General features: G+C 39.8%; 3 protein-coding genes across 7 annotated transcripts; 2 read left to right on the forward strand and 1 right to left on the reverse strand.

Moving 5' to 3' along the window:
- The first annotated feature begins 186 nt into the window (after positions 1-186).
- On the forward strand, positions 187-4,491 carry LOC135482453 (STAM-binding protein-like A). Of its 5 annotated transcripts, none has more exons than XM_064762487.1 (11): positions 187-193; positions 559-771; positions 1,017-1,092; positions 1,228-1,320; positions 1,603-1,713; positions 1,989-2,296; positions 2,580-2,769; positions 2,870-3,007; positions 3,278-3,390; positions 3,600-3,702; positions 3,924-4,491. In XM_064762487.1, exons 2-11 carry the CDS (start codon positions 563-565, stop codon positions 3,996-3,998), a joined length of 1,416 nt encoding a protein of 471 aa, XP_064618557.1. In that variant the 5' UTR covers positions 187-193; positions 559-562; the 3' UTR covers positions 3,999-4,491. The 5 variants fall into 5 exon arrangements, with proteins under 5 accessions (XP_064618557.1, XP_064618537.1, XP_064618528.1 ...); XM_064762467.1 differs by lacking the exon at positions 187-193 and adding an exon at positions 212-287; XM_064762458.1 differs by lacking the exon at positions 187-193 and adding an exon at positions 218-348.
- A 570-nt stretch (positions 4,492-5,061) lies between these two features.
- On the forward strand, positions 5,062-9,371 carry LOC135482468 (DNA polymerase beta-like). Its single transcript, XM_064762511.1, has 12 exons — positions 5,062-5,221; positions 5,540-5,664; positions 5,889-5,963; positions 6,240-6,298; positions 6,529-6,630; positions 6,808-6,862; positions 7,032-7,104; positions 7,370-7,458; positions 7,746-7,832; positions 8,153-8,217; positions 8,432-8,571; positions 8,759-9,371. The coding sequence occupies exons 1-12, from the start codon at positions 5,158-5,160 to the stop codon at positions 8,851-8,853; spliced, it is 1,029 nt and encodes a 342-aa protein (XP_064618581.1). The 5' UTR covers positions 5,062-5,157; the 3' UTR covers positions 8,854-9,371.
- A 1,538-nt stretch (positions 9,372-10,909) lies between these two features.
- LOC135494804 (eukaryotic translation initiation factor 4E-binding protein 1-like) lies at positions 10,910-19,905 on the reverse strand. The gene is made up of 3 exons (XM_064783095.1): positions 19,648-19,905; positions 18,075-18,260; positions 10,910-17,226 (listed from the first exon to the last, which is right to left on the reverse strand). Exons 1-3 carry the CDS (start codon positions 19,784-19,786, stop codon positions 17,183-17,185), a joined length of 369 nt encoding a protein of 122 aa, XP_064639165.1. The 5' UTR covers positions 19,787-19,905; the 3' UTR covers positions 10,910-17,182.
- Positions 19,906-24,541: the final 4,636 nt, after the last annotated feature.

Raw genomic sequence — 24,541 nt, forward strand, 5'->3', positions numbered from 1 at the left:
AAAATCTATCTTGGTCGAATGCTCCGTAGAGCTATTGTAATTTTCTTGTTAAAAATATTAAATAGACACCACTCAGTGAATATGAAAATATACAGAATGGGTTTGAAGGAATATGTGTGAAAACCTAAATTTAGTTGATAAAATTTATATTTTTAAAGAGTACTGCGGAGGTAAAAACCAATCTCGACAACAGGTAAAATATAACCTTGTACCCCGGATGACTCATTTTCTTGTGATTTTTGTGAAATAGATCCATCAAAAACACAACTTTCCCAATCACATACAAAGTAATGCTGTTGTCTAACAGATGTAGTATTATCATTTACTTAATATGCTTAGGTTAACTTTGTAAGTTATGTCTGTCAATCTGAGAAAACACAGTTTTTATAGAAGAAATTCTGTTCAAAATTTCTGACATTTCAATTTTCATGATTTTGTCCTTCATCATCATCACAATTCACATTCATTGATTGATTTACAGCCTGTGCAGGTGTCACGGTGTGAGTGGGACCGTGGCTGTTGTTGGAAAACACCATTATTTCTTTTTTTCTTTTACAGAAAGATGTCTGATCAGTCGTATTTCTCCGAGATTCACGACCCGGCAGCAAGAGTGAGGGCCTTGTGCGATTATGGGTGTAAAGTGGATGTTGATCCTTCCATTCCTCCAAAGCGCTACTTTAGGTCCGGACTTGAGATGATCCGCATGGCAAATGTCTATGCTGAAGAGGGAAACTATGAGAGTGCATTCATCTTATACTCTAAATATATATCGTAAGTAAAGAATATTGGCTCCTAATCAATTGACTGTCTGCAAATGATATTCCATGCATGAGTCTACAAATTAATTTCAAGGATAGATGATATTGAACTTCCTTAACACTAAGAAGAACCAGGGCAGTCTATCAAGCTAGTGACTCAAAATAATGAAAGTTTATAGAGACATATCAAAGCAGCTGAAGCTTAATCATCATGGGTTATCAAATCTGATCTCTAATTTGGTATGTCATATTCTTCAGCTTATTCGTTGAAAAATTGCCACAACATCCAGACTACAAAAGCTGTCCTGCCACAGATCGACAAATGAATAAAAAGGTAGGCACGCAAACACACAAAATAATATCATAGTTGGCCATTTTTAAAATCTAAATGTTAACTTTATACGTAGTGATAGTGCAACTTTTTAATCATCAAATAAAGCTCAAACCATTCTGCTTGTTTATTTTCCAGAAAGTTATGTCTATATTTCCAATAGCAGAAATCATAAAACAGAAATTGAAAGAAAAATATGAAGTTGAAGAGAAAAGATACAGGGAGGAAGAGGTGGGTAAAGATTTGTGTTGTTGAATGTTGGTTATGATTCATCACAATGAGAGCATAGGCTACCAAAAACATGTGGTGATGTAATCAGAGAAGACTCCAGCCCATGGTGATATCCCAACAACCCCAGTAAATTACTACACTTGTCACTACAATAAATAAATAAAACAAATCGAAACTACTGAATAAGGGGAGTACTGTGAGGTCCTCTCGCTGCTATTGAGATACCTGCTGGTTTCCTTTGTATGGACACTCACATTCAACTTTCTTTTTCTATTGTTGCAGCGGAAGAAGCAAGAAATTGTGGAGAAAGAGGAGGCTAAGAAGCGTCAGATAGAGGAAGATCGAATGAAAGCATTTGAGTTACAGAGACAGATGGAAGAAGAAGACCTGAAAGTGAGTTCGAATACTTTCTTCAAAAGTTCTTTTGGAAGTTCACATGGCTACTTTCCTTGATATTTGGGGAACATTTTAATAACTTTTTGAACTTATCAAAGTTGGAAGTATCTGCTTGTGTACCATGAAGTCAAGCAACATAATGATACGATGCGTAATGTTAGTACTAATTGGAACTGCTGTGAAAATGGGTGAATAGAACAAGAGTTCTTCACTGATCAAAGGTCTGGAGTTGGTATTTTGAGGGTCAACATTACCATTTATACATTTTCCAGAAAAAATACCTCACAGAGCAACAAGAGCAGTATAGAATATTACAGGAAAAAGAAAAGCAAGAACTTGAGGAAAAAGAACGTCAACGGTTGGCTGTCATAGCTGGTGCTCAAGTCCCTATTATTCAACCTGGTCAAGCCAACAACTTCCCTCCTATATCTCCTCCAAGTTATGATGCGGCTACTGCGCCTGGCTATCCTGTTGCTGTCCCCAGCAGTGAGTTCAAACCAAATGTGCTGGACAGTCCGATCAGTCCTTCTGCACCGCCTGGACCTGGTGCCGTGGAAACAGCTGATGGAAACACAACAGGGTGAGTTTATGAGGCCCTCACTTCTTTAGCCTTTAAGCTATAATCATGTACATTCAAAGGCAGTCTCTTATGTGTCCATGTTTGCTCAGCTGACCGCCTCTGGAAGAAGGCTGATGTGAGTGATATGCGAGAAAGCGAGTTGTTATGTCTGCTGTCTCTGAGTATAGGTTTTGAAGGTGGTGATGACAATTCATTGAGAAATGTACAGACTGTGTAAATAACTAAATGAGCCAGAACTAAGAGTTTTGGCTCTTGCCTATGATATTTCCTTTTCAACTTTCAGGCGGCCTTCCATTGACCGATCCAAAAAACCAAGTTTGGACCATTTTACAAGTGTGGGACAACAAGGCAGTAATAAATATGGTTTTAAGGACGTGATCGTCCCTGCTAATCTCATGGTGAAGTTTGTCAACCTGGCTCGGCCAAATACCGAGAGGAATGTTGAAACGTGTGGAATCCTTGCTGGCAAGTTGGTAAGTTTGTCACCATGAAATTATTACTCTAAAAGATTATTAGACATGTATTCCACTGAAGCTATGCTATACATGAAGATTTCTGTTTTATCCTTTGCAGTCCAGAGACTGTTTCGTCATAACAAACTTAGTTATCCCCAACCAGAGTGGGACACCAGACTCCTGTACCACAGACAATGAAGATGAGCTGTTTGACTATCAAGATGCCCATGATCTTATCACACTTGGATGGATTCATGTAAGTTCAGAAATTGAGAATGTTCTGCTAACAGTTGCTTCAGCTTACTGCAGGACTCAAAAGAAAATCTGACACACAACTCCATTCTACATCTTTTACAATATAAATGCCACACCTGATTCAAAAACAACCATTTTCAGAATCAGGACCTGGTTGTGAAAAAGTACGGAGGAAAAAGACCAAGGATGAGATCATGATAATTTGCTAAAGGAAGCTGTATAGATGGTCAGCCCAAACTAGATAAATGTATTTTTGTTGACTTTTCTTCAGACGCATCCTACTCAGACAGCATTTATGTCCAGTGTTGATCTCCATACTCACTGTTCGTACCAGCTCATGATGCCAGAAGCAATCGCTATTGTCTGCTCACCAAAATATCAAGAGTAAGTTCTTAAAAATTTAACCCCCCCTCCCCCGTTTTGTAGCCCAAACCCAAGCAGGCTCTATTTTACACCAGCAACAGCTTTCATTGACCATGAATATACAGTTCTACTTACTTGATAACTTTTAACTTAAGCTCCTCTGGCATGGCCACTGACCATCTTCTTATTCATTTATTTTTTTACATACGTGTTCGTTGTGTCTCTTTCAGAACTGGTATGTTTTCACTTACACCTGACTACGGCCGAGATTACATCGCTAATTGTAGGAAAACAGGATTTCATCCTCATCCAAAGGATCCACCACTGTATGAGGTAAGACGAAGGGTTGTTGCATATAATTATTAGAATACTGTAAACCTGAAATTAGATTGCAGTGAATGATATCATGAGGTGTGATCAATTTGTAACGCTCACAGCACTATGTGATAGCCAGGTTCTGTCAGTCCTTTGTATGTTAACTTCCATAGTTTTCCCTGTCCCTTCACTGGAGGATTCAGAAAATTTCCAACAACTCCTTCATTTCTCTTTTTCAGACATCACCCCATGTGAAGATTGATGAGACAAAGTCGATAGAGGTGGCAGATCTCCGACACAACAAGACATCGTAGTGACAAGTCAAACCTGGTGCTTTCTGTGATATACTGCCATGAATTCTTAAGTTTCCTACATGAAAATTAATGAAGTTGGAAGTTCATCCCGTTTTCCAAAACTTTTGTTTTTGTCCCCAATTGTGCCAATGTGGATCTGTACCAAGCCAAGCCTTAATGGACTTATTCTGCATGAGTAACAGATCAAGAATGGTAATAGTAACTTGTAGCTCTGTATAAAGAAATTTGTTTGAATAGCATACAATGGCTCATTTAGATAATAATTTCTTTCTTATAAATTTGCATCTTGTAGATGTTTCTGTCATATTGTGTATTTGTATCTTAACGTATATCGGCGTTGACTTTCATAAATAGAAGCTATATGTTGTATTTTCATGTAATCAGAGTCAGAGTGGTGTTCTGTATGTATTCATAGAAGATAACTTCAAGGTGCATCATTTATTGTACTTGACTGGACAGCATTTTGTTTATTATGTATATAATATAATTTCAATAATCATACCATAGTCATATGATTAGTCTGAGTTAGATTATTTAGGAAATTCTATTGATTCCGTGGACTATTGGAGTTTATCGCTACCCTTCTGAGAATAGCAAAGCCTAACGCTTGAAATTTTATTCCTGACCCTTGTTAGAAGGCAGTGCCCTGTAGGTAGTGCTGCCACAGTTAATAGTTGGGGTACTCAGAATGTGGCTTTCTCCTCGAACTGGTTGCGACGTTGTCTCGGTGGGTCTGTCAACAGCAGGAGTGCTCTGAATGTGGCTCTCTCAGACTGGTTGTGACTTTGTCTCAGTGGGTCTGTCAACAGTTGGGGTACTCAGAATGTGCCTCTCCCCTCAGACTGGTTGTGACTTTGTCTGGGTGGGTCTGATGATAATGCTGCTGGGCTGCACGCATGGTTCTTGAAACACCCTGTACTTTCAGCCCAAGTGGAAATCTTTCTCGGTTTATATTTAGCGACGATAACAACGATAGTTTTAGTCTCGCGCACAAAAGCAAAAATGTTAAATATTTAAACAAGCTTCATTGAAGAAATATATTTTTATCGCCGGTCTCGTGCTTACGATCATTGTTATTGTTTTCCAATTTTTCCATGCTTTTGCAACCTTTGTTTGTAAAGTCATCAATTCTGTTTGATTTGGAGCAGTGAAAACAAAGATGAGCAAGAGAAAAGCGCCTTCAGATGATAATCCCAATGCTGACTTTGTGGATTTTCTGATTGGTGAGAAGAAAGTGATCAAAATGTTAGAGATCTTGATAAAAAAAAGGCCGTAAAAAAAAACGTTGAATGAACAAAACAAAAGACAAAGAATGAAAACATTTGATTTGGCTAGATTGTAAATTGGTCAATTTTGCCTTCCATTCATTCATTCATGTGTTGTGAACATTATTGTCTTGTCTTCTCTGAAAACGTCACATCCTTGCTAGTGACGATGGGCTGGGGTACCATAAAGTATTTAAGATTAAGAAATTTTCGAGAAACTTGAGAGCACATGCCCACATTAAATTCTTTTAATAAATCCTTGTTGTTTTCTTCCAGAATTATCCAATTATGAGAAAAATGTGACTCGCCAAATGCACAAATATAACGTTTACCGTAAAGCTGCAAGCACACTGGCCAAATACCCAACCAGAATCAAAAGTGGAGACGAGGCAAAGAAATTGGTATGGATTCATTAAGACATTAATAAGATGGTCAGGATAACCTTGTCACTCATAATTCAAATCAGAACACCTCAATTTGATATTTTGAACTGTAGTTGGAGTTGCCTTCACACACCCCAGACACACATTATAAAGTCCCCTCTGCTCCACTCATGACCCAGCTGTCAACTAATGACAGAAAAGGTGACAATGAATAGTTTATGCTCACCTTCCATTTATTCCAGGATGGTATTGGAAAACAAATAGGCAAGAAGATTGATGAATTCATTGAAACTGGATCTCTTAGAAAATTGGACAAGGTAATGGCTGTTTATCAAAGCATAAAAGTAGCAATACAGTGAGATCATGACTCCAAGAATATTGATGTCTTGAGTTGGTTGAGTGTTACCCATTTCTTCATGAATTTGATGGAGTTGCCTTCATCTCTGAAAGTGCATGTGCTTGGCGACTTTTTGTCTGCTGTTTTTGCATGTATCAGTGTGAGGTGTATCGCTCATTCATTTCTGATGGTACATTGTACATGATAAAAGTATGTTCATACCATATCTTGTGACAGGATCTTTTTCATATTTCAGATCATGGCAGATGACAACAATGTAGCCATCAATCTCCTCACCAGAGTAACGGGTATTGGGTAGGTCACCAGTTGTTCAGTTTTTAATTCTCACTTGATGTGGCCACCAATCCAGCTCAAAAGTGTATTGCACCAGAGCTTTCTCCTAATCGAAGGGATGAAGAATTTCTCACTGTAACCCAGGGTCAAGAAATGAAAAATCATTCTGAAGATGTACAGTACAATGAATGAATCAGATTCTAGATAGATTCCTAGGTGTCCCTAAATGTATTCCTCATTCCTGATTACAGGCCTGCTGCAGCCCAGAAATTAGTGAAGGAAGGCATCATGTCTATTGAAGATCTGAAGAAGAATGAAGATAAACTCAACCATCACCAGAAAATAGGATTAAAGTAAGTGAGGAAGAATTCTTTATTTTGCCATTTCTTATGTTTGAAAGGAATTTTGAATATTAAAGTGTAAATATCCAACTTCATGCACGATTTCTATTCGCTGATTGTTTGATGAAAAACCATTCAAGGTTCAGTTGGATAATCAGATGTTTGATTTGCTATGTTTCACTTTTTCAGGCATTTTGAAGACTTTGAGAAGAGAATACCAAGGGAAGAGATGGTCAAACTGCAGGTGAGACTTTCCTCAACATCACTCAGTTTTAACCCTGAATCTACAATACTAGAGAAAAACCTGGTGTTAATTCCACATTGTGTGTCCATTGTAGTATGGTAATCTGGGTGGTATTTTTTAATCCGTCTACACTTTACTTTCCAAAGCCATCCCCTGTTTTACTTTCCAGGATCATGCCTTCGCTGAGATAGAAAAACTTGACAGTCAATACATTGCTAAAGTGTGTGGAAGCTTTAGAAGAGGTGAGATTTTTATCCTGAAGCTTGCTTTTTGTTCAGTTTTGTGTGATCATATATAGGTTGCAATTGTTGCTTATATTTGACATCAGATGACAGTTCAGTACACTCCTTCCTGCTGTGAGGAGTTTATGGTTTGAGGAAAAATAATATTATCATTTATGTCCATTTCACATTAGATGGCAATAGTATAAAAATTAGGTCCACCTACCAAAATATTAGATGTAAGAGCTCTGCAAATTTTTTCATTTGATTTGATGCCTTGTTACAGGTAAGCAGTCTAGTGGTGATATTGATGTCCTCCTTGCTCATCCTTCATACACATCACAGACACAGACCCCCAAGAAAGGAAAAGGCAAGGTAAGATCAGCCGAGCGAAGATAACTAGCATACTATCATCACACCTGATTGTGTATTCAACTGTTTCCTGTTGTTGAATGGATGATTCTCTCTGGACCTGTTTGAGCTTGTGTAAGCCGTTTAACTTCACAAGAGTTGAGTCGATGATCTCTGTACATTGTAACTCTCCAAAATATAGTCTCAAGATTGTCAGTGCTCCTTGATGCTTATGATCCTGTCTCATTTGATTGTGTCAGTAATAGACTTGCTGATTTCTTCTAACACCTCTCTTTCTTTTGTCTTCTCAGTCGCAGTACTTGAATACAGTGGTTGAGAAGCTGGAGGAAATTGGATTCATCACAGATACGCTCTCTCATGGAGAATCAAAGTATATGGTAAGCATTTCCATCAACATGACTAACTTATGTCGTTTTCATTTTTAATATTCACACAAGTATAATAAGGTGTTTCATAAATCTTGTTCCAAGTAGCTGTCTTGATCTGCTCCAGTAGAGAATACAGCATCCCAGTCTAGCACAAGCCGTGAAGCTCTTTAGATATCTCATGGTGAGATCCATGATTGTAACAGCAGACTGCAGTGGTAACTTGTGGTTGAGCCAGTCTACAACACTAGGAAAATAGAAAGCACTAGCAATAGAAAATAACGAACCAGTTTGCAGCATGTCTTAAGACTCTTTTTATATCTTTTATTTAGGGTGTTTGTCAACTTCCACCGACGAAGGAGGAGCCAGAACCAGCATTCAGAAGACTTGACATCAGGTATTCTAATGCAGTTTGTCATCAGCTTTATCTGTAAATTAGTCAATTGGTCTTCTAGGGGACCTTTCCTCAAAAAAGTTATTTTCTTGCCTGACCTCACTCAGAGTGGAAGTTTTCATTCCAGAGGTCTGGGCTATATGTTGAAATGCTGCGGTCACCATAACTTGATCTAGTATTGATGGTGTAATTCATTTTGTATGTTCTGTTTCTACAGGTTGATTCCACATGACCAGTACTACTGCGCACTCCTTTATTTCACCGGCAGTGATCTCTTCAACAAGGACATGAGAGGTATTGCCTTGGAGAAAGGCTTCACGTTGAACGAGTATACAATCAGGCCAATGGGAAGCACTGGTAAGAATTTGGTATTCAGGAGAAGTTATCATGGCCTACACTACTGGTGTACATTTTAATTAGTTGTGGCTCAAGTGAAAAGTTATAAAATTTGCGGTAGTGCAGCTATTAGCATGTAAATATGCTAAAACTTGGTTCCTATCTTGTCTTGCCTAAAGGTCTTAAGTAAAATTCTTATAAATTTCAGGCATCGCGGGAGAACCACTTCCAGTCTCTTCTGAAGAAGATGTATTTGACTACATTGAAATGAAATACAAGAAACCTGAAGAAAGGAGCATGTGAAGATGGATTCACGACTCTTCTGTGTCAATTTCATTGTCATCAAAAATGTCCGAGATCTGTTTAGGTACCATATTCTGTTGTCATGTTTCCTGTGCACCTGCCTCCTTTGTATCTTGCTGTGGCTGAGGCAAGGAAGTGGCTAGGGAACCAGTCTACTCAGACAGCTGAAGTTGGCCCAAATGATGTGCAATCACTCAGAAACTTGTGCACAGTGCAGTAATAAGTGGCGACATTGTATCACCTGTAACATTCCCATGCTCTGTGAGTCAGGGTGATTGGCTTAAAGTACCTGCTTGTTATAGCAAAATAGATACAGGCCTTTGAATAATCAATACATTATGATGTACTGTCAATATGAGTCAGGTTACACATTTACTTAAATGAGTCATCTTCTGTTGATTAGCAGATGCATTGCTTGTTGCAGATATTCTCTTTAGAATTGGTGAACTATTATATTTTAGTCATTTCTATAGTTATGTATACATTGTGGTATCAATTTGATATTCTGAAAGAGAAATAAAGCATTTTATAGTTAAGAATCTACATACGCATCTTAGTTCTATTTCATTTCTTGGTTGATGGATGATAAATGAACCGAGTGATCCAGCAATGACATTTTCCTTCCAACCCAGGTCGTCAGGACTGATACTTACTTACTTATGTCCAACATGATATGATGGTGAAAGGTGCGAGGCAACCTTCACATAGTCTTCTGAAACTTACCAAGACTAACGCTGCACCATATCGCTCAAATGCATCTACCCATCTGACACATGTCCTGCCCCTTCTAGTCTTGTCACCAACTTGTCCCGGGCACCAGTTCAGCAGCTTCTTGGGGAGTTCGTCTTTTTCCATTTGGACAACATCTCAGTACCAGTGGAGATGTCTCTCTTTCAAGACAGGGATTCTAGCCTTAGTTAGTTTTCCTAATGTGGTGGTCCTATGATGGAACAATCTTGCACAGAGAAGGCAGTGGTTGGCAAAGGCATCAAGACTTTGTTCTTCAGCCTTGAGTGTTTGCCCAGGTTTTGGCGCTATACAATAACGTGTTGGCAATGAAGACTGACCTGTGACTTCCACAGCTTTGCTAGCAGCCCAAAAGCAGAAGAGTCTTTACCAATATGTGATCTGAGCTCCATATCCAATCGTCATCCTGGCTCCATCTCTGATTATTGGCTTTACCATTGTTCAGGCAGAGGGTGTCTCCAGGCTAGATGTCACTTCGAATGTCTGGACCCATACTGAGAGAGATATCGACTCCTATCAGTATGCAGCCATAAATCTCTGTCTATTCATGGATCCATGAACGTCTGCATACATGGACCTCTGCAGATTTCAAACTGGACTGCAAGGTCATTCATTGGGAAGACAACATTGACAAGTAGTACCTCCCTCAACCTCAGGACAAGGACAGTGTCATCTTGTGCTGGGTCTTGCAAAACCTGTTCATTTTAAGTGAACTCTACCGTACCTGGGCATGCGACTAGAAGACAGAAACCTTCTATGCGGGGATGCCTTTGTGAATAGTTTCACTGTCTAAAGTACAACTATGGGTCTCCAGTTCTTCATGAATGTATTGACTCTTTCTGGGCTATGACAGGGCTTCCAGAATACAGGACAGAGTGAAACTGAATAGGGCTTATCATTCCTGACTGAGTCCTTCACTCCCTGTCAGGGGCTGGAGAAGTTGGACTCCCAATCTCAAAACCAAAAACCAAAGGAATGGGTATTGGCGATACAATGGCCAGCATTCACCTAGATGGAGAACAAGTTGACTTAGTAAATCACATCAGATACTTTGGATCTGGCAAAGACAGATTTGGTGGCGACACTGTTCTCAATTGAGGTTGCTGTATGAGTAAGTTGAGTGACGAGTATGTTGTGACACAGTCAACCTCCAACAATTTCAGTGGCCAATACTGCTGGTCAGCCTCGCATATGACGAGGAAAATGAAAGATCTCAAAGGGACCATCCTGGATGCGCCATTCTCATATAGGAACCTCATGACGAGGGAAAACAAGGAGTCGCAAAGGGAATGAAGAAAGAAAGCCAAGATTTGCATGAATCTATTCAGGTTTTATTTGATTGTTTGCATTTATACATAATGTGAAGGTTTGTTTCTTGATTGTTAACAATGTTTTGCATTGGTGACCCAATCACAACGCTAACTGTGTTGCTTAAGACACCCGTATCCAGTAGTTTCTGAAGATTTTGATCCTTTACATCTGCACACCTTTATTTGCATTTGTCTCGACAAGATCCTTATGAAGACAAGGAGTTGCCAATCCAGGCAGGCAGAAAGCGTAATTGCAGCAGGCCCTGCGATTGAGTCAAGTTAAATAGTTATGCAAGACAGCTGTGCCTTTAACATCCAAGGCCAATAGTCCAAACAGTGCAATGTTAAGTATGTATCTTGATTTAAACATTCCATTTACACGTGTATCATAAAATCATATGAATCAATATCAGAAATTTTCCAAGGCACCAAATAATTTCATAGTACACATCTGAATCGAGCAATCAGAGCCGAGACATTGAATATTTCAACCGTAGAGATTTATTTACACAATTCAAAGAAAAATTTCTGAAATGATTGATTGAATGTTATTGGCCAATCGTCACAGAATATATCCTCACTATTTACAGTGTATATATGCAAACAATGTCACAAAGTCATCAGATAAATCCTGAAATCATACCCGAATAAAAAATTGTTGAGCAGAGCATTTTGTGTGAAATGTACTAAATATTTGCCTGTAAGAACTGCAGCTCACAATGACTGGCTGCAAAAATTTGTGGGCGTGTTTGAAATCGAGCATCTTGGTTTAGTAGCAGTATTTCACCAGTCCAGTCATCAGATTTACTCCAACATCTCAAAACGTGACAGCACCATTTCAATATAATGATAAATATCTCTTGATAATTGAACAGGGAATCACTGAGGAAATTACAAAGAAACAAATTCAAATCCTGCTCTGTGACAATAGACCCTGAACCTCATCAACTCTGGTATCACCAGGAGGTCCAAGAACATTTCTCATAAACTGACACCGATGTGGAAGCAGACAGTAAACAAGCCTTGGCTACCAACATATCAGGACAGTCAACAAGGCACTGAGAGGCCTTGGCCAAGCTCCACATCACAAGATTACCGGGCAAATGCAGGAAGTCCATGATTGTAAAAGGAAACGTTGTTCTCTTCAAGTGCAGCCAATTTAACAAGCAAGGTCCAAACATCAGCTTCAAGGGTAATCAACCATCATTCAACAAGGGATACAGATACATGTACAACTGTGCAATAAAACAGACTTCAGCACGTCAGTTCACAATCAATATTCACATGATATAGAAAAACTAGCACTGAACCAAGATGCGAGACATTCCCCATATATTTAACTACCTGACTATCCCAATTAAAAGTTGATGTGCACTGTTCATTGTCACCAGGTACCCAGAAGGTATTGGCACCTCTGAACAGGCATCTTTGGCACCGTAGTCTCTTGTGTCATGTTTTGTACGGGCATGATTTCTGGATATTTTACCCTGCAGGACCAGTAGATTTGTTCGAGAAAATTGGAAAATGACAATTCATCCCAGAAGTGGCCCATCTAAAAAATATTTGTACCACTATAAAGCCTCAAAAAGACAACGTTTGGTGTTTTTTCGATATACAATTAAATTTTTTTCAATTTTCTCAATTTTGACCAACTTCTCACTGCGTCCTACAGGAAATGAGCCCCAAAAATGCTTGGGCACACTCAGCCTTCAAGTTGTGTCTTTCATCACAGTATCTTTATACATTTTATATGAATATCGCAACTGATAAATGACCAAGTCTTGGCTATTTAGCTGGTTGTTGTTTTGACAAGTTATCCGAGTAGAAACTGGATATCATCATAGAAGTTAATGAAAGATGCTGCCTTTCCATACACACAGAGTCAGTGAAGAAGTCGCCCGCACTATAGATGGATTCTCCAAAACACTCCAGGGTCACTTTGACCACGTTTAAGATTCTACTGGCCAGTGGCCAAATGTCTGTGACCGAATAAAATGCTAGAGCAAAGAGTGAGCTTTTTATGGCTGAAAAGAATAGCAGTAATGTCTGTGTACCCCAACACCATCTAACTTGATTTAAGACTGCTTTCACTCACCAACATTTTGTTCATATAAGAGTGTGACTTGCTTAAGGTGCCTTGCCTTGCAGGCTTACAATCACCTTAATTGATCATGCCAATATTGGATGGTGTTGGTGACACACACATATATTATGATGAAACTAAAGATGAGCACATGAAGTGAAAATAGACCATTCTGCAGGTTCTTAAATGCAATAGACTGATATCCTCTTTCTCCTGATGACAGGTATGTATTATGAATGCAACAACAGACCATCTGAAATCCTTTGCAACATTCTGGATGGTCTATTTCATTGATTTGTCACTTTCATCAGAGCAATCTTTTCATAACCCATACCTGGGGGAGCCCAGCCATTTTACTGCGAAATTATGCTAACTGAAGCAGAGTTCAATCGAAAGAATAGTGTTAAATTGCAAGGTGTTGTTGTCAGAGAGAGTTTTTAGGTGACATCCAATATACATGTAAACCATCAATCATCATCAATGCCAATCAAAATTTCATGACGACCTTGACTGGATTTCAGATTTTGCACTATAATCCAGGATGTACTTGTTTCCCCGTCTAACTGAGCAGCTGACATCATACACCACTTCATTACTCCACTTCAAAATTCTATTCATAGATGCATCCCCAATCATTGCCCTTGAGGACATTAAAAATGCCAGCTGTTGCAATGTATATATATCAATATAGACCCGGCAGATCTGCAAGGCTTCTTAACACTAGCACAAGAGAGTGGCGGTAATCCAAGCAAAAAAGTGTAGTGAAAAAGTCTGCTCTGCCATGATTAAGTACATAATGTTTGATAAACCTTTAAACCGCATGACTGATGGGAAAGTGTACAGGCTTTATTTGTAGGATATATCCTACATTTAACTATTTTCTCTTAAATGTACTCTGTCGAGACCACATTTCAAGCCAATTGCCCACGTACTTTTCATTTGGTAATACCCAGTGACTTATTTTTAACGAAATTTGGGTTTCAAGTAGTTTCGCTTTCATTTTATGATACTTGATATTGATCAACAAAGTTGTCTTCTGATGAGCATTGACATTGTTGACCTATCTTATCATGTCAGCAAATCTATAGAGTTTTTAACATTTGTGCCTGATGTCAACAGTTAAAGAATAGTAACACGATAATGAAATATGAAGTTAATGATGGGTATATAGTTGAGTATACGTATCAAGACGAGTTGCTATGATTTTAACCTATCAATATCATCAAGAAAACAAACAAGACGCTATAGTAATTCTTGCTTTTATGGAACTTTTGATAATCTTCTAACGACCAACAGCAGCACTGTTGAAAACATTACCAACAAAACAATATGTGACAGTTGCAGTACTTAGTAGAATATGTTTCTCCTTTTGGAAGATGGCAAAAGTGATTAAAAAACATGGTACATACAAAATGTACGATCCTCTTCCAGAACAAAGACGTTGTGATATCACACACGATAATTGGGGTTTTATTCGTGACATTATCAAGATGCTTGTTGCAGAACAATGGCAGGCACAGATCAAAACACAAGGCATCACACCGGGTTTCCAGAAAATCAACCTCTAATTGGAAGGTTAGTTTGGAGAAATGACTTCAACAAGCATGGAAATAAAAAGTTCCTTAACCTCACACTTTAACACCATACCCGTACCTCAACATTTTGCAGTAGATTTCATTTTTATCCCAAGAGAGGATTTACTTTCATCCCAACTCATTTGCATTGTCAGCTGAGTGATCACTCCTTCTTGTAAAAGCTATAACATGCGTCATCACATCATCAATGGCAAGGCTGCACACATTTACCGAACCGACTTAAGGAAGGAGTATCATTCCTTTGCCACAGAAATACCTCTCGTTAAAGTTATGAAACGAATTGCTCGGAGTCTTGTTTTTTATCAAATCTTCATGAAAGACACCAACTCATTGTCTCATAAAATGAACTCTCAGAATTAAATCAAAGAGAAAAAGCTTTGAAATAATTGCAAAATCTGACGAGATAGTAACACCGCAAACCACGGCAAGTCCCAACACCTGTGATGCAATAAAGCACAATATTACAAAAGTACAAATGGTGTATTATCAGGGTCTAGCAATAAACTGTAAAATACTCTATTTCCCTTCAATTCACATGTTCCTTATGGGCCTATAATAATGTCACATTATTCCATCATCACAAAATGCTCATGCAGCAGTCAACATGAACTATGTACAATCAGCAGTGTATGACCGGTCACACACTGCTGGTACGATGTACTTCCCCTGGTTAGACAAGCCACACATATTCGACGCTCGCCAGAACCCCGACACATGTTTTCTGCGAGGTTGCCAGGAAATTGACAAACCCCGACACATGTTTTCTGCAAGGTTGCCAGGAAATTGACAGAGGAAGAATATTTAGTACCTCGGGACCTGCCATCAATTAAAAGTTGAATTTGCGTCCACCAGATTAGGGGGGTCCTGAGTTCATATTGACCGCTGCATTACTACATGTATGTTTCAGCATATCTGCAGGTTTAAAATGCCAGCAACACAAAGAATACTGATTAACTGGATGACGGCATTTGCAACTATGCAACTTGATATTCCAATAAGATGTCATTGGGTTTCTCAAAATGACATGTTATCTTCCCACAATCAACTGGTAAATCTGCCATGATGCCAGCTTGTTATGATTTGGAAACATGTAAAGCTTTCAAGTGCATTAGGTAAACACACTTAGAAAAGGTTTTATCAGCTTCTGAACTAGAAATCAACACAAAATGCAAATGTCATTATCACAATTCACTAAAATAGTAGACTTTCCAAGGCATCCCAGCCTTCAGGATCTGTGCAGAACCCGAACCGTTATGGCCAATTCAAGTCTTCCCCAACAAATAAAACTTTATGTTTAGGCATCAAGCAAACATTAAAGACTTGAAACAGAACTGGTACAAACACTGCATACACATAATCCTCAAACTTAGCACTTATTCATGATCAGGGTAATATGCAGTTTTTGGTTATTTTTCTTAAGAAGAATAAACTGGGTTTCAGGTCATGCAATCTTCCGAGTCCTGAGCATTCAGTTTTACCAGAAATATAGAAGTGGCTTTGCATAGACCCAGAATCATCCGTACACAAGACTGAGGAATGTTATTCTTACAAACAGCAGATAAACCTTGGAAGAAGATGGCGACTTACCAAGTTCTTCCCTTTACTTATTATGTGGATCACCCCTGAATCTTTAGATATGAGACTCCTGTGAGGGCTTTATAAAAGCCCACGAAATCTAATTACTTATTCCTCATGCCCGGTCATTGAGCCTAACATACCAAATCTGTCAGTGTCAGTGAATTGGAAACTGGATTTAGGTGGTACATTCTAGTGTTTTCATGAGTAGTGTCCGGTATCTCCTTACCTCAAGATTACCAATGTTACTTCCTACAATTCAGCCAATATGACAGTTGGGTGAAACTTTCAGGTTGTGAAATTTTGAGATCATGTCAGGAAAGAAACAGTGATCTTTTTTCTTGAACATGAACATAAAGTAATGATAAGTTCAATATGAAGCCTGCAAACAGCACAATTTTAACAGTCTCCAGGAACATCTGATATGTACCTAGTACATTGGTACAGCACCCGACCTTGATACTTTATCCCATAATCTGCGAGCAATTCCACACCATACAAAATAGAAACGACCTCAACTATATCAAAGACCATAGCAAAAACTAATTACTTGTTAGTTACACCAACCCACAAAACACAAAGAAACTTTGACAGTGTATTGAGTTTTAAAGTATTTGTCTCCACAATCTGAAAGTGTTCACCCATCAAGTCATATTATAAGAGAGATGAATGGAAAGGCTACATACATGTACACGTCTGATGTGAAGTATTGGACAAACATACAAAGGAAGCCAGATCTCACAACATTAGCATCTTTAATGCTGTCTCGCCTCACACACTTAGAATGCTTCGAAGTCACTAATCTAGGAAATATTTCGGGACACATCCTTTTTTTCAGTTTAAAATTATCTCTATCTATTTTGGTGTTCAATACAGTAATGAAAAACAGTTTCCTTTGATTCCAGGCCACATCACATCAATACCACGTAAAGTTTGTGTTAAAATGACGAGGTCTACACATGTAACACAAAGTCTAGATCCATTTGGAAACTGTTTGAAAGGCATTAAGGGTAGTGACCTCAAATATCCATCTCGAACTGTTCCTCAGTATGCTCGGCTGAATCTGAAATATCAATGACAACAACACATTACTCACAAGTAGGAGCCATAAAGTGTGTTCTACTGTTGGTTTGCTTAACCCTCAACAACCCCTTCTTAAAATCCAATTTTGGCAACAAATTTTTCATGTTAAGGTCAAAGCCAAAGTAGGCCCAACTTGATTTTAGCAAAAGCAGGCCCTGCACTGTTACTCTGATGAATGCAGGTAAGCCTAGAAATGCACCTGGGCAAGTGCCCTCAATTTCTACCATTTTCAAAATGTCAGGGTTGAATTCAGGAGCACAGTTGCCTGGCTACATTGTCCATGTCAAAGTATAGGCCAAGCACTGTAAATCTTTTGTCAGTTTTATCTTTGTTTACAGTTTTTCAGGTGAGCTAATAGATCACCTGACACACAATAAAGATATCCTGGAAGGGTGCACAGTAAGTAGAGCAGACTTCCACAAAACATGTGCGAATGAGTCATTACCTGGCTACTATAGCATTTGGGAACCATGCTGAACAGGATCTCAAGGGCAGGAGTGATGGTGAACTTGTGCCTTTAGAGTGTATGTCACCTTAGAATAATTACATTCTATCATCTTAATTATTGCTGCAGTCGGCAGCAGTTTGAACTACATGTAAATTCCAGATTCTGTCGCTAGTACATACAAGACTTGGCTGCAGTATTCATTCCTGTACACGTGTAACAAACCATTTTGTACCAACTGCAGGTGATCCTGGTGCCAATTCAAGACATGTACATGTACCATGTCATTGACGCAATCTGCAGCTTCATTCTTATTAACATCTACATGTATATGTATATTTAGGAAATTGCTAGGATAAATTATTGCCAAAGATCTTTCTTACCAGATTTGACAGGTGCTCCATTCTGTCGGACAACAGGGGCCTCATTTTCATTACCACAGTCTTCATCAATCTCTACCTGTCCTGGTGCAGTCACCCCCGGGATAATTGGTAACTTGGGTGGTGTCTGGGCTAGCGGGGACTTTCGACATTTCATTAAAACGTTTCTGTGGTAGACAATGCGAGTTCCTGAAATATGATACGAAAAGACTCTTCATGTACATCATAATGTTACCACTGATACCACTACCAGGTAGAGGAATGTAAAACTAAAACAATTATCAATCTTTCAATGTCCTACTTGTATGCAAACAAAACAAGTAATTGCTTTTAATTAATTCAAAGTTTAAGTGTTTGTCTATTGACTGACATGTCTGCCATGGTTGACATTTGTCAGTTAATACCATATTTTCAATGGAAAGAGTGTTTTCAAATATTTAAACAGATCTGATATTACTGCATAGTTTATTGGGTCACAACATGCACTAATATGAATAACATCATAACTTCCAGACTATGTAGCTTTTCTTCTCATTTCCCTAGATTATCCACAGATTTTCAGACACTTTTGAATGACATTTTCCAGATCTCATACCAGCACCCACATTATATTGAAACAACCTTGAGTACTGCAGACAATACAGATAAAACCCAAAATACAGGCCTAGAAAACATGTCAGATAACAATACATAACATTGAATAGAGCTGGCACATATGGACAAACTTTACGTAATTGACCAAAATACCTAGTTGGACTTGGATGGGATTCAACAAAATTCAGTATCAGAGGTCACCTGACAGAATGACAGATAGTGAATAATTGTCCATCTGAAAACACAGTCACCCTTGGTCGCCTCCTACCCAAATTTAGAATGTAGGACAGCCTCCTCTCTCTGATAGTGATACGTAGTTTTAATATCTCATTTTAAAGAACATACAGAGAACAGGACGCAGAAGTCGCCTTCTTCAATGGTTCTAATGAAGCCCTGTCACAACTGGACACTAGTCAACTTTAAAAACACAACCCCAGCAATCGTGTTTGCAACAGGCATGTCGGCCAAAGCACTAAAGTCTTTTTCACTAGAAAGTTACACCCTCATGACCAAGAATGGGGAAGGAGGAGCCCTTTGAGCTCAATTACCGACAACTCTTCCCATAATCCCAGGCCCAGCCATTTTTATAAGGTTTTTGGGTGCATTGCCTTTTTCATTAAATAAAGTCTCGAAATTCATACAAGGACTAGGCTACTAATACTGAGTACTAATAGTTATTCATTGATTGATTCTCCCTTTTATCAACTGCGATTAACTGGCCTATCGGTGATTTACTTGCACATTAGTGTTTCAGTGTGTTGAATGTACACAATACACATCATGACATGTGGAATATTTCCAAAACAAAGTCACATGGTCCAAGGCAGCCATCTTGAAACTGCGTGTTTTGATTTTTAAAAACAAATGATGCAATCATTCGACGCCTCGACAGCATTCCTTGACCACTACGCTATAGTGCAATACCGAACAGCAATAAAAAAGAATAACATGCAAGTGGTTTGAGCGATGGGAAAGGTCTTACCTCCCGGGGTAGTGGAAAACATAGTTCCCCCAGGAGTGGTGCTGTAATCCGATGGCAGATTATCATCGGTCAGGAGCACTCTCCTGGTCGGGATTTCGCGGGTATTGCTTGATTGGCGTGCTGCATCCATTCCTGACATCTTGATCTTCAATTCTTAGCAACAAGAGGACAATTTAGATGATTGAGCCCCGCAATTTCCGAAAGATTTGTCCCTTGTTGATATCACTCGCTTCACTGCATACACATCTCTTCACACCAAGGCACTTCGGTAAACATCGGGGCGATCGCTATTGTCCGAATAATCTCGAAGAGGCCCAAATTAACAAAATTGTCTTAAATAAATTTTTATTTCATTTTTGTGATATGCCTGATAACACTAATAACAATTTCAAGCAGATGAGTACCAAACAGTGGCAGATTAGATGCTATATCAGAATATTTTTTACAAATTACCTCATATTCGGTAGATTCCGCAATACTTCGGTTTTTGCGCGGTTTTCAACACGTGCTCTTGTTTGTAAACAAGAACCGGATACTGAAAAATTCACTATAATAAATTGTCCTTGTCACAATCAATGTCAGTGTCTGAGACGGAACAGGAAACGGAATGTTGTAGTCAATCCATTGGGTATGAGAGTTATCTGTCTCGAAGTCCTTAGACGTTAGAACTAGCACTGACGGGGAAAATGTCTTGTAAGTCGCAACGGCTCCTGACCGACTTTACAGAAGACACATTTCGAAAACATTATGATATGTTTTCAGGCATACTATATAAACCTCTCACGCTTTGGCTCATCACAGACCGTGTGGGTTGGGAGTAACATGCAGTGTCACATCCTCAAACAGTAGCCTACTAAACAGCATTGGCGTTTTACCACGGCATTAAATTGTCCACGCTCCCACGATCATCATAAAAAAGTATAGATTTTGACCTCTAATCTGGTTGATTTCACATGATTACCAACGTTATTTCAAATCACACCTTATTTCAAATACTGTAATATCACGCATGGAGCTGGATGGTATGGCGGGTAGACATGTCGACTGACGGAAAACCCTTTATCCATTGCCTTCACTATACGGATGGTACATCAATCCTGTCTTCCACCCCTACAATGTCCCAAGTGCATCCAGGACGCCCGAGAAACATCTTCTTCTTGATCCAAAACAAAACCGAGTGACGCAGCAGAAGTAGACACTTGCGTGTTAATTGCCCTTCCTTCTATTGCCATACAAAAGGCCATATTTCTCAGATAGTATGTATTACCATAGTAACGCACCATTAGCACTTATGAGATTCACGCGCGTCGTTTAAGGACTCGGGCAATTCAGAAAATACAAAACAGGTTTTTGCGCTGCGAGAGTAAAGACCGGACGGACAGAATACAAAGTAAGAAAATTGTTTAAGTGTTCAAATATACGGAATGCTTATTGAAACAATCGAAACATCGTTTTGTGAAATATCACTTGACATGGACTGATTTTCTAGTGATCGCATACTGATCCTAACCCATATCTTTTTCAGACTCACGTTTTGCTGCCAGTGACATGTCTAGCTTATCGCGGAAAACTTCTCTTGGTCCTCTACAAAGACGGATCAGCACGAGCAGCCAAAATGGCCAAGCGAACAGGAGACTTACCGTGGTCAGTTTGAATTCCAGAAATGGTAAGGATTCGGCAAGTACCCTATTGGTACTTATGTTTTGTGCCACCAAAACTGGATGGATCATACTCACTCGCAACACTCCCCCTCTAATTCAGTCATTTCAGGCCAAACATGTGAGGCTTTTTCTATCCATCTGCTTCCCCCGTCTTCCCCTATTTCCTACTCCCCATCTACCGCGTTTCCTCTAACTTCCGCACCTCTTCTATACGGTACGACCTCGTGTTTTTCGGCTTCTTCTACTTTCTCGTCTTCCCATCTTCCGCGTCTTTTTCATTTGCTAATGCCTCGTTTTCTTCCTTTACTTCCTCGTCTTATTTCCCTTCCTCGTCATCTGTTCCCACTTCCACTTCTTCTATCTCGGTTTCTACTTGCCTTTTTCTTTTCCTTTATCACCATCTTCCACTTTTTACCCGTCCTATCAGTCTCTTTCGTGTCGTGGTCGTTTTTTCTCCTTCGATGTCTTCCTCATCATTCTCCTGCACCTGGAGAATGTATATTCGTAACTCAGGGCGAGGTTAATCTATTTCATTCCATACACTACAATTTCAGCCTGTGTATAGTGACCAAGAGCTAATTGTCTTGTCCATCATTTCAGGGTTCTCACCAAACGATGACACACACAGAGCGTCCAGCACACAATCAAGTTCGCCACGCTCAATCTCCTGTCTGCCAACAAAACTCCCACCACTCGAACAGAATGAAGAACGCAATTCCATTCGCTTAAACAGCTCAAGGAAGCAATCAGGGAAACCTCGTCGTCAGCGACGTGTTGGTCAAAGGGTTGACCCACGTCAAATTGATATAATCAACCGTGAAATCATGGAATCATTGACGAAAGACTCAGTGAATATTCAGGTGGTGGATGAAGACAAAGAGACTGTGTTCAACCGGACCCCAGAGCCGCCCCTGATCGGGGAATTCTTCCAAGATGACGGTGATAACGACGGCAATCCAATCGAGGACGAATTTGCCGAGGCGCTTGGATTGCCATTGAGGCGCCAGTCGTCACAAGTGCGCGTTCCACCATCAAGGCGTACCAGCGTCGTAATCAATGAGAGAGAAGCTGTGGAGTACGCCCCGAAACGATGTTGGTGCACCCGATGTCAGATTATGTATCGCTTGTACAGGGAGAATAATGGAAGACGGTTGTCGCAGTGGGGCGACTATCCTTGTCATCAGTGGTGAACTTGCAAAATATCAGTTGCTGAGTCAACCATATAATGTACTCGAACAGGATAAGCAACCTCTGGAGAGTGACCACCTCGATCTCCAGCAACACGATTATGTCAAACTGGCTGTCTCGGTGCGATGACAATCCAGGCTTCACTTGACAGTTTGCATTTACCACTGGACCGACGTATTTAGGGAAGTTGATGAGGCGCATCTCTGACATGACTTTTAACGTAAAAAAACTCACGATTATGTCAAACTGGCTGTCTCGGTGCGATGACAATCCAGGCTTCACTTGGCAGTTTGCATTTACCACTGGACCGACGTATTTAGGGAAGTTAAGGCGCATCTCTGACATGACTTTTAACGTAAAAAAACTCAGTTCGGCCGCCCCGATTGGTCCAAAATTATGCTCATTTAACTTTTTCTAGGCATATTACTGGGATACAGGGGACGCTAGCAGAAGAGAGAAGAAGGCCCCATACAGTGCAAAAAGCATAGGACCTTCAAATGATATTCTTGACTTTTGTCTGTTTTCCGAAGGATCACAACATGTCAAACTGGCTGTCTCGGTGCGATGACAATCCAGGCTTCACTTGGCAGTTTGCATTTACCACTGGACCGACGTATTTAGGGAAGTTAAGGCGCATCTCTGACATGACTTTTAACGTAAAAAAACTCAGTTCGGCCGCCCCGATTGGTCCAAAATTATGCTCATTTAACTTTTTCTAGGCATATTACTGGGATACAGGGGACGCTAGCAGAAGAGAGAAGAAGGCCCCATACAGTGCAAAAAGCATAGGACCTTCAAATGATATTCTTGACTTTTGTCTGTTTTCCGAAGGATCACCCCCCCCCCCCCCCCCCCCCAAGAGGTGAATTCCAGAACAGGAGCATCGGAGGAGTCGCAGGAGTGGCACGTATACTCCCAAGGCAGACTATTCCGTCATCCCATTCCTACGGTCTGATGGGAATGGGCGAGGCTGGTCCTCTGTGTCCGGAGTTTGGTAGCACCAGTTGACTCGAAGTGATGTACTGTAAAGGCAAAAACGTATTATATGCCTCCTGATTTTATTCATGTCTTGTGATATTTTAACTGGAAAAATACAATGTAAAGATATTTTAATCCGGTGTTCTGTCAGTGTTTCCAATCTTAGTGTTTTTCCTATTGTTCCCTTATCCCGGATGCGAATCCCGGATGGATTAAAGACGACCACGAACTGCCCTATGAATGGGCCACCTCCGTCATTAGCAAGTGCTGCCATCTATGAGGAAAATGTGTAAGTTACTTGATCTGCCAGGCCAGGCAGCCTCAGAGCTGTTTTCAGCAGTTTACCTTTCACGACAAAACATCAATTCTTAAAGGAAACTGCCCGGGAAAAAAAGGGGAGTTTTGCACGGCCCGGTCAAAACCTTAGGCGGGAATAAGGTTTCATTAATAAATATAGGGAGTTTCAAGGCCCCCAAATCACTTGTAAGGTTCAATAGATACTGGCCTTTCATTGGTTTACCGTTTGCGTATCATTTACATACTCTCATCTTGAAAAATATGACAGTATTTACGATCACGTTATTGATTTTTGCAACATTTTCGGTAACGCGCCCCTTGCGGATCTGTAAGGTACCATTCGGATGCTTGAAAAATGCCTCGTCTCGTCGATTCGCTCGCGGATAAACGCATCAGGTTGACTGCAGCAACTTTTAATTGTTGGAGACAGAGAAGGAAGGAATATGATTATCAGTTTGATGAAAACTTTGCAAAGTTTCTTCTTGGGACTCGAAATCCATACTACTATTCTCTCCATTTTCCATTTTCTCCTCTCTCCAACTCACTACTATCGCTATTGACTGCGTAACATACACTAACATTCTTTCGCTATCATTGCTAACTTCATTTACAAGAACACTGGCCTCTTTGTAGCCGATTATGTAACCCATAGTGGAAACACCTGATAGCGCCGCTCGGCATGATCCACTTGCTACTGGCATATTTATAACTCGTAGTAAATAAGGTTGTAAAAATATGCAAATGAGATGCCGTATATGGAAACCATGACG

The sequence above is a fragment of the Lineus longissimus genome, chromosome 1 (assembly GCF_910592395.1).
Source record: "Lineus longissimus chromosome 1, tnLinLong1.2, whole genome shotgun sequence".
Lineage (NCBI taxonomy): Eukaryota > Metazoa > Nemertea > Pilidiophora > Heteronemertea > Lineidae > Lineus > Lineus longissimus.

Excerpts from the sequence above, each read along its gene's own strand:
- LOC135482468 (XM_064762511.1), top strand. The coding sequence starts at position 5,158 with ATGAGCAAGAGAAAAGCGCCTTCAGATGATAATCCCAATGCTGACTTT. Across the intron at positions 6,299-6,528 it reads ACCAGAGTAACGGGTATTGG|GCCTGCTGCAGCCCAGAAAT; the intron begins GTAGGTCACCAG and ends TCCTGATTACAG. Across the intron at positions 8,572-8,758 it reads CAGGCCAATGGGAAGCACTG|GCATCGCGGGAGAACCACTT; the intron begins GTAAGAATTTGG and ends TATAAATTTCAG.
- LOC135482453 (XM_064762458.1), top strand. Across the intron at positions 1,093-1,227 it reads ATCGACAAATGAATAAAAAG|AAAGTTATGTCTATATTTCC; the intron begins GTAGGCACGCAA and ends TTTATTTTCCAG. Across the intron at positions 2,770-2,869 it reads GAATCCTTGCTGGCAAGTTG|TCCAGAGACTGTTTCGTCAT; the intron begins GTAAGTTTGTCA and ends TATCCTTTGCAG.
- LOC135494804 (XM_064783095.1), bottom strand. The coding sequence starts at position 19,786 with ATGTCAGGAATGGATGCAGCACGCCAATCAAGCAATACCCGCGAAATC. Across the intron at positions 18,261-19,647 it reads GTTTTCCACTACCCCGGGAG|GAACTCGCATTGTCTACCAC; the intron begins GTAAGACCTTTC and ends ATCATATTTCAG. Across the intron at positions 17,227-18,074 it reads TGGAGCACCTGTCAAATCTG|ATTCAGCCGAGCATACTGAG; the intron begins GTAAGAAAGATC and ends TTGATATTTCAG.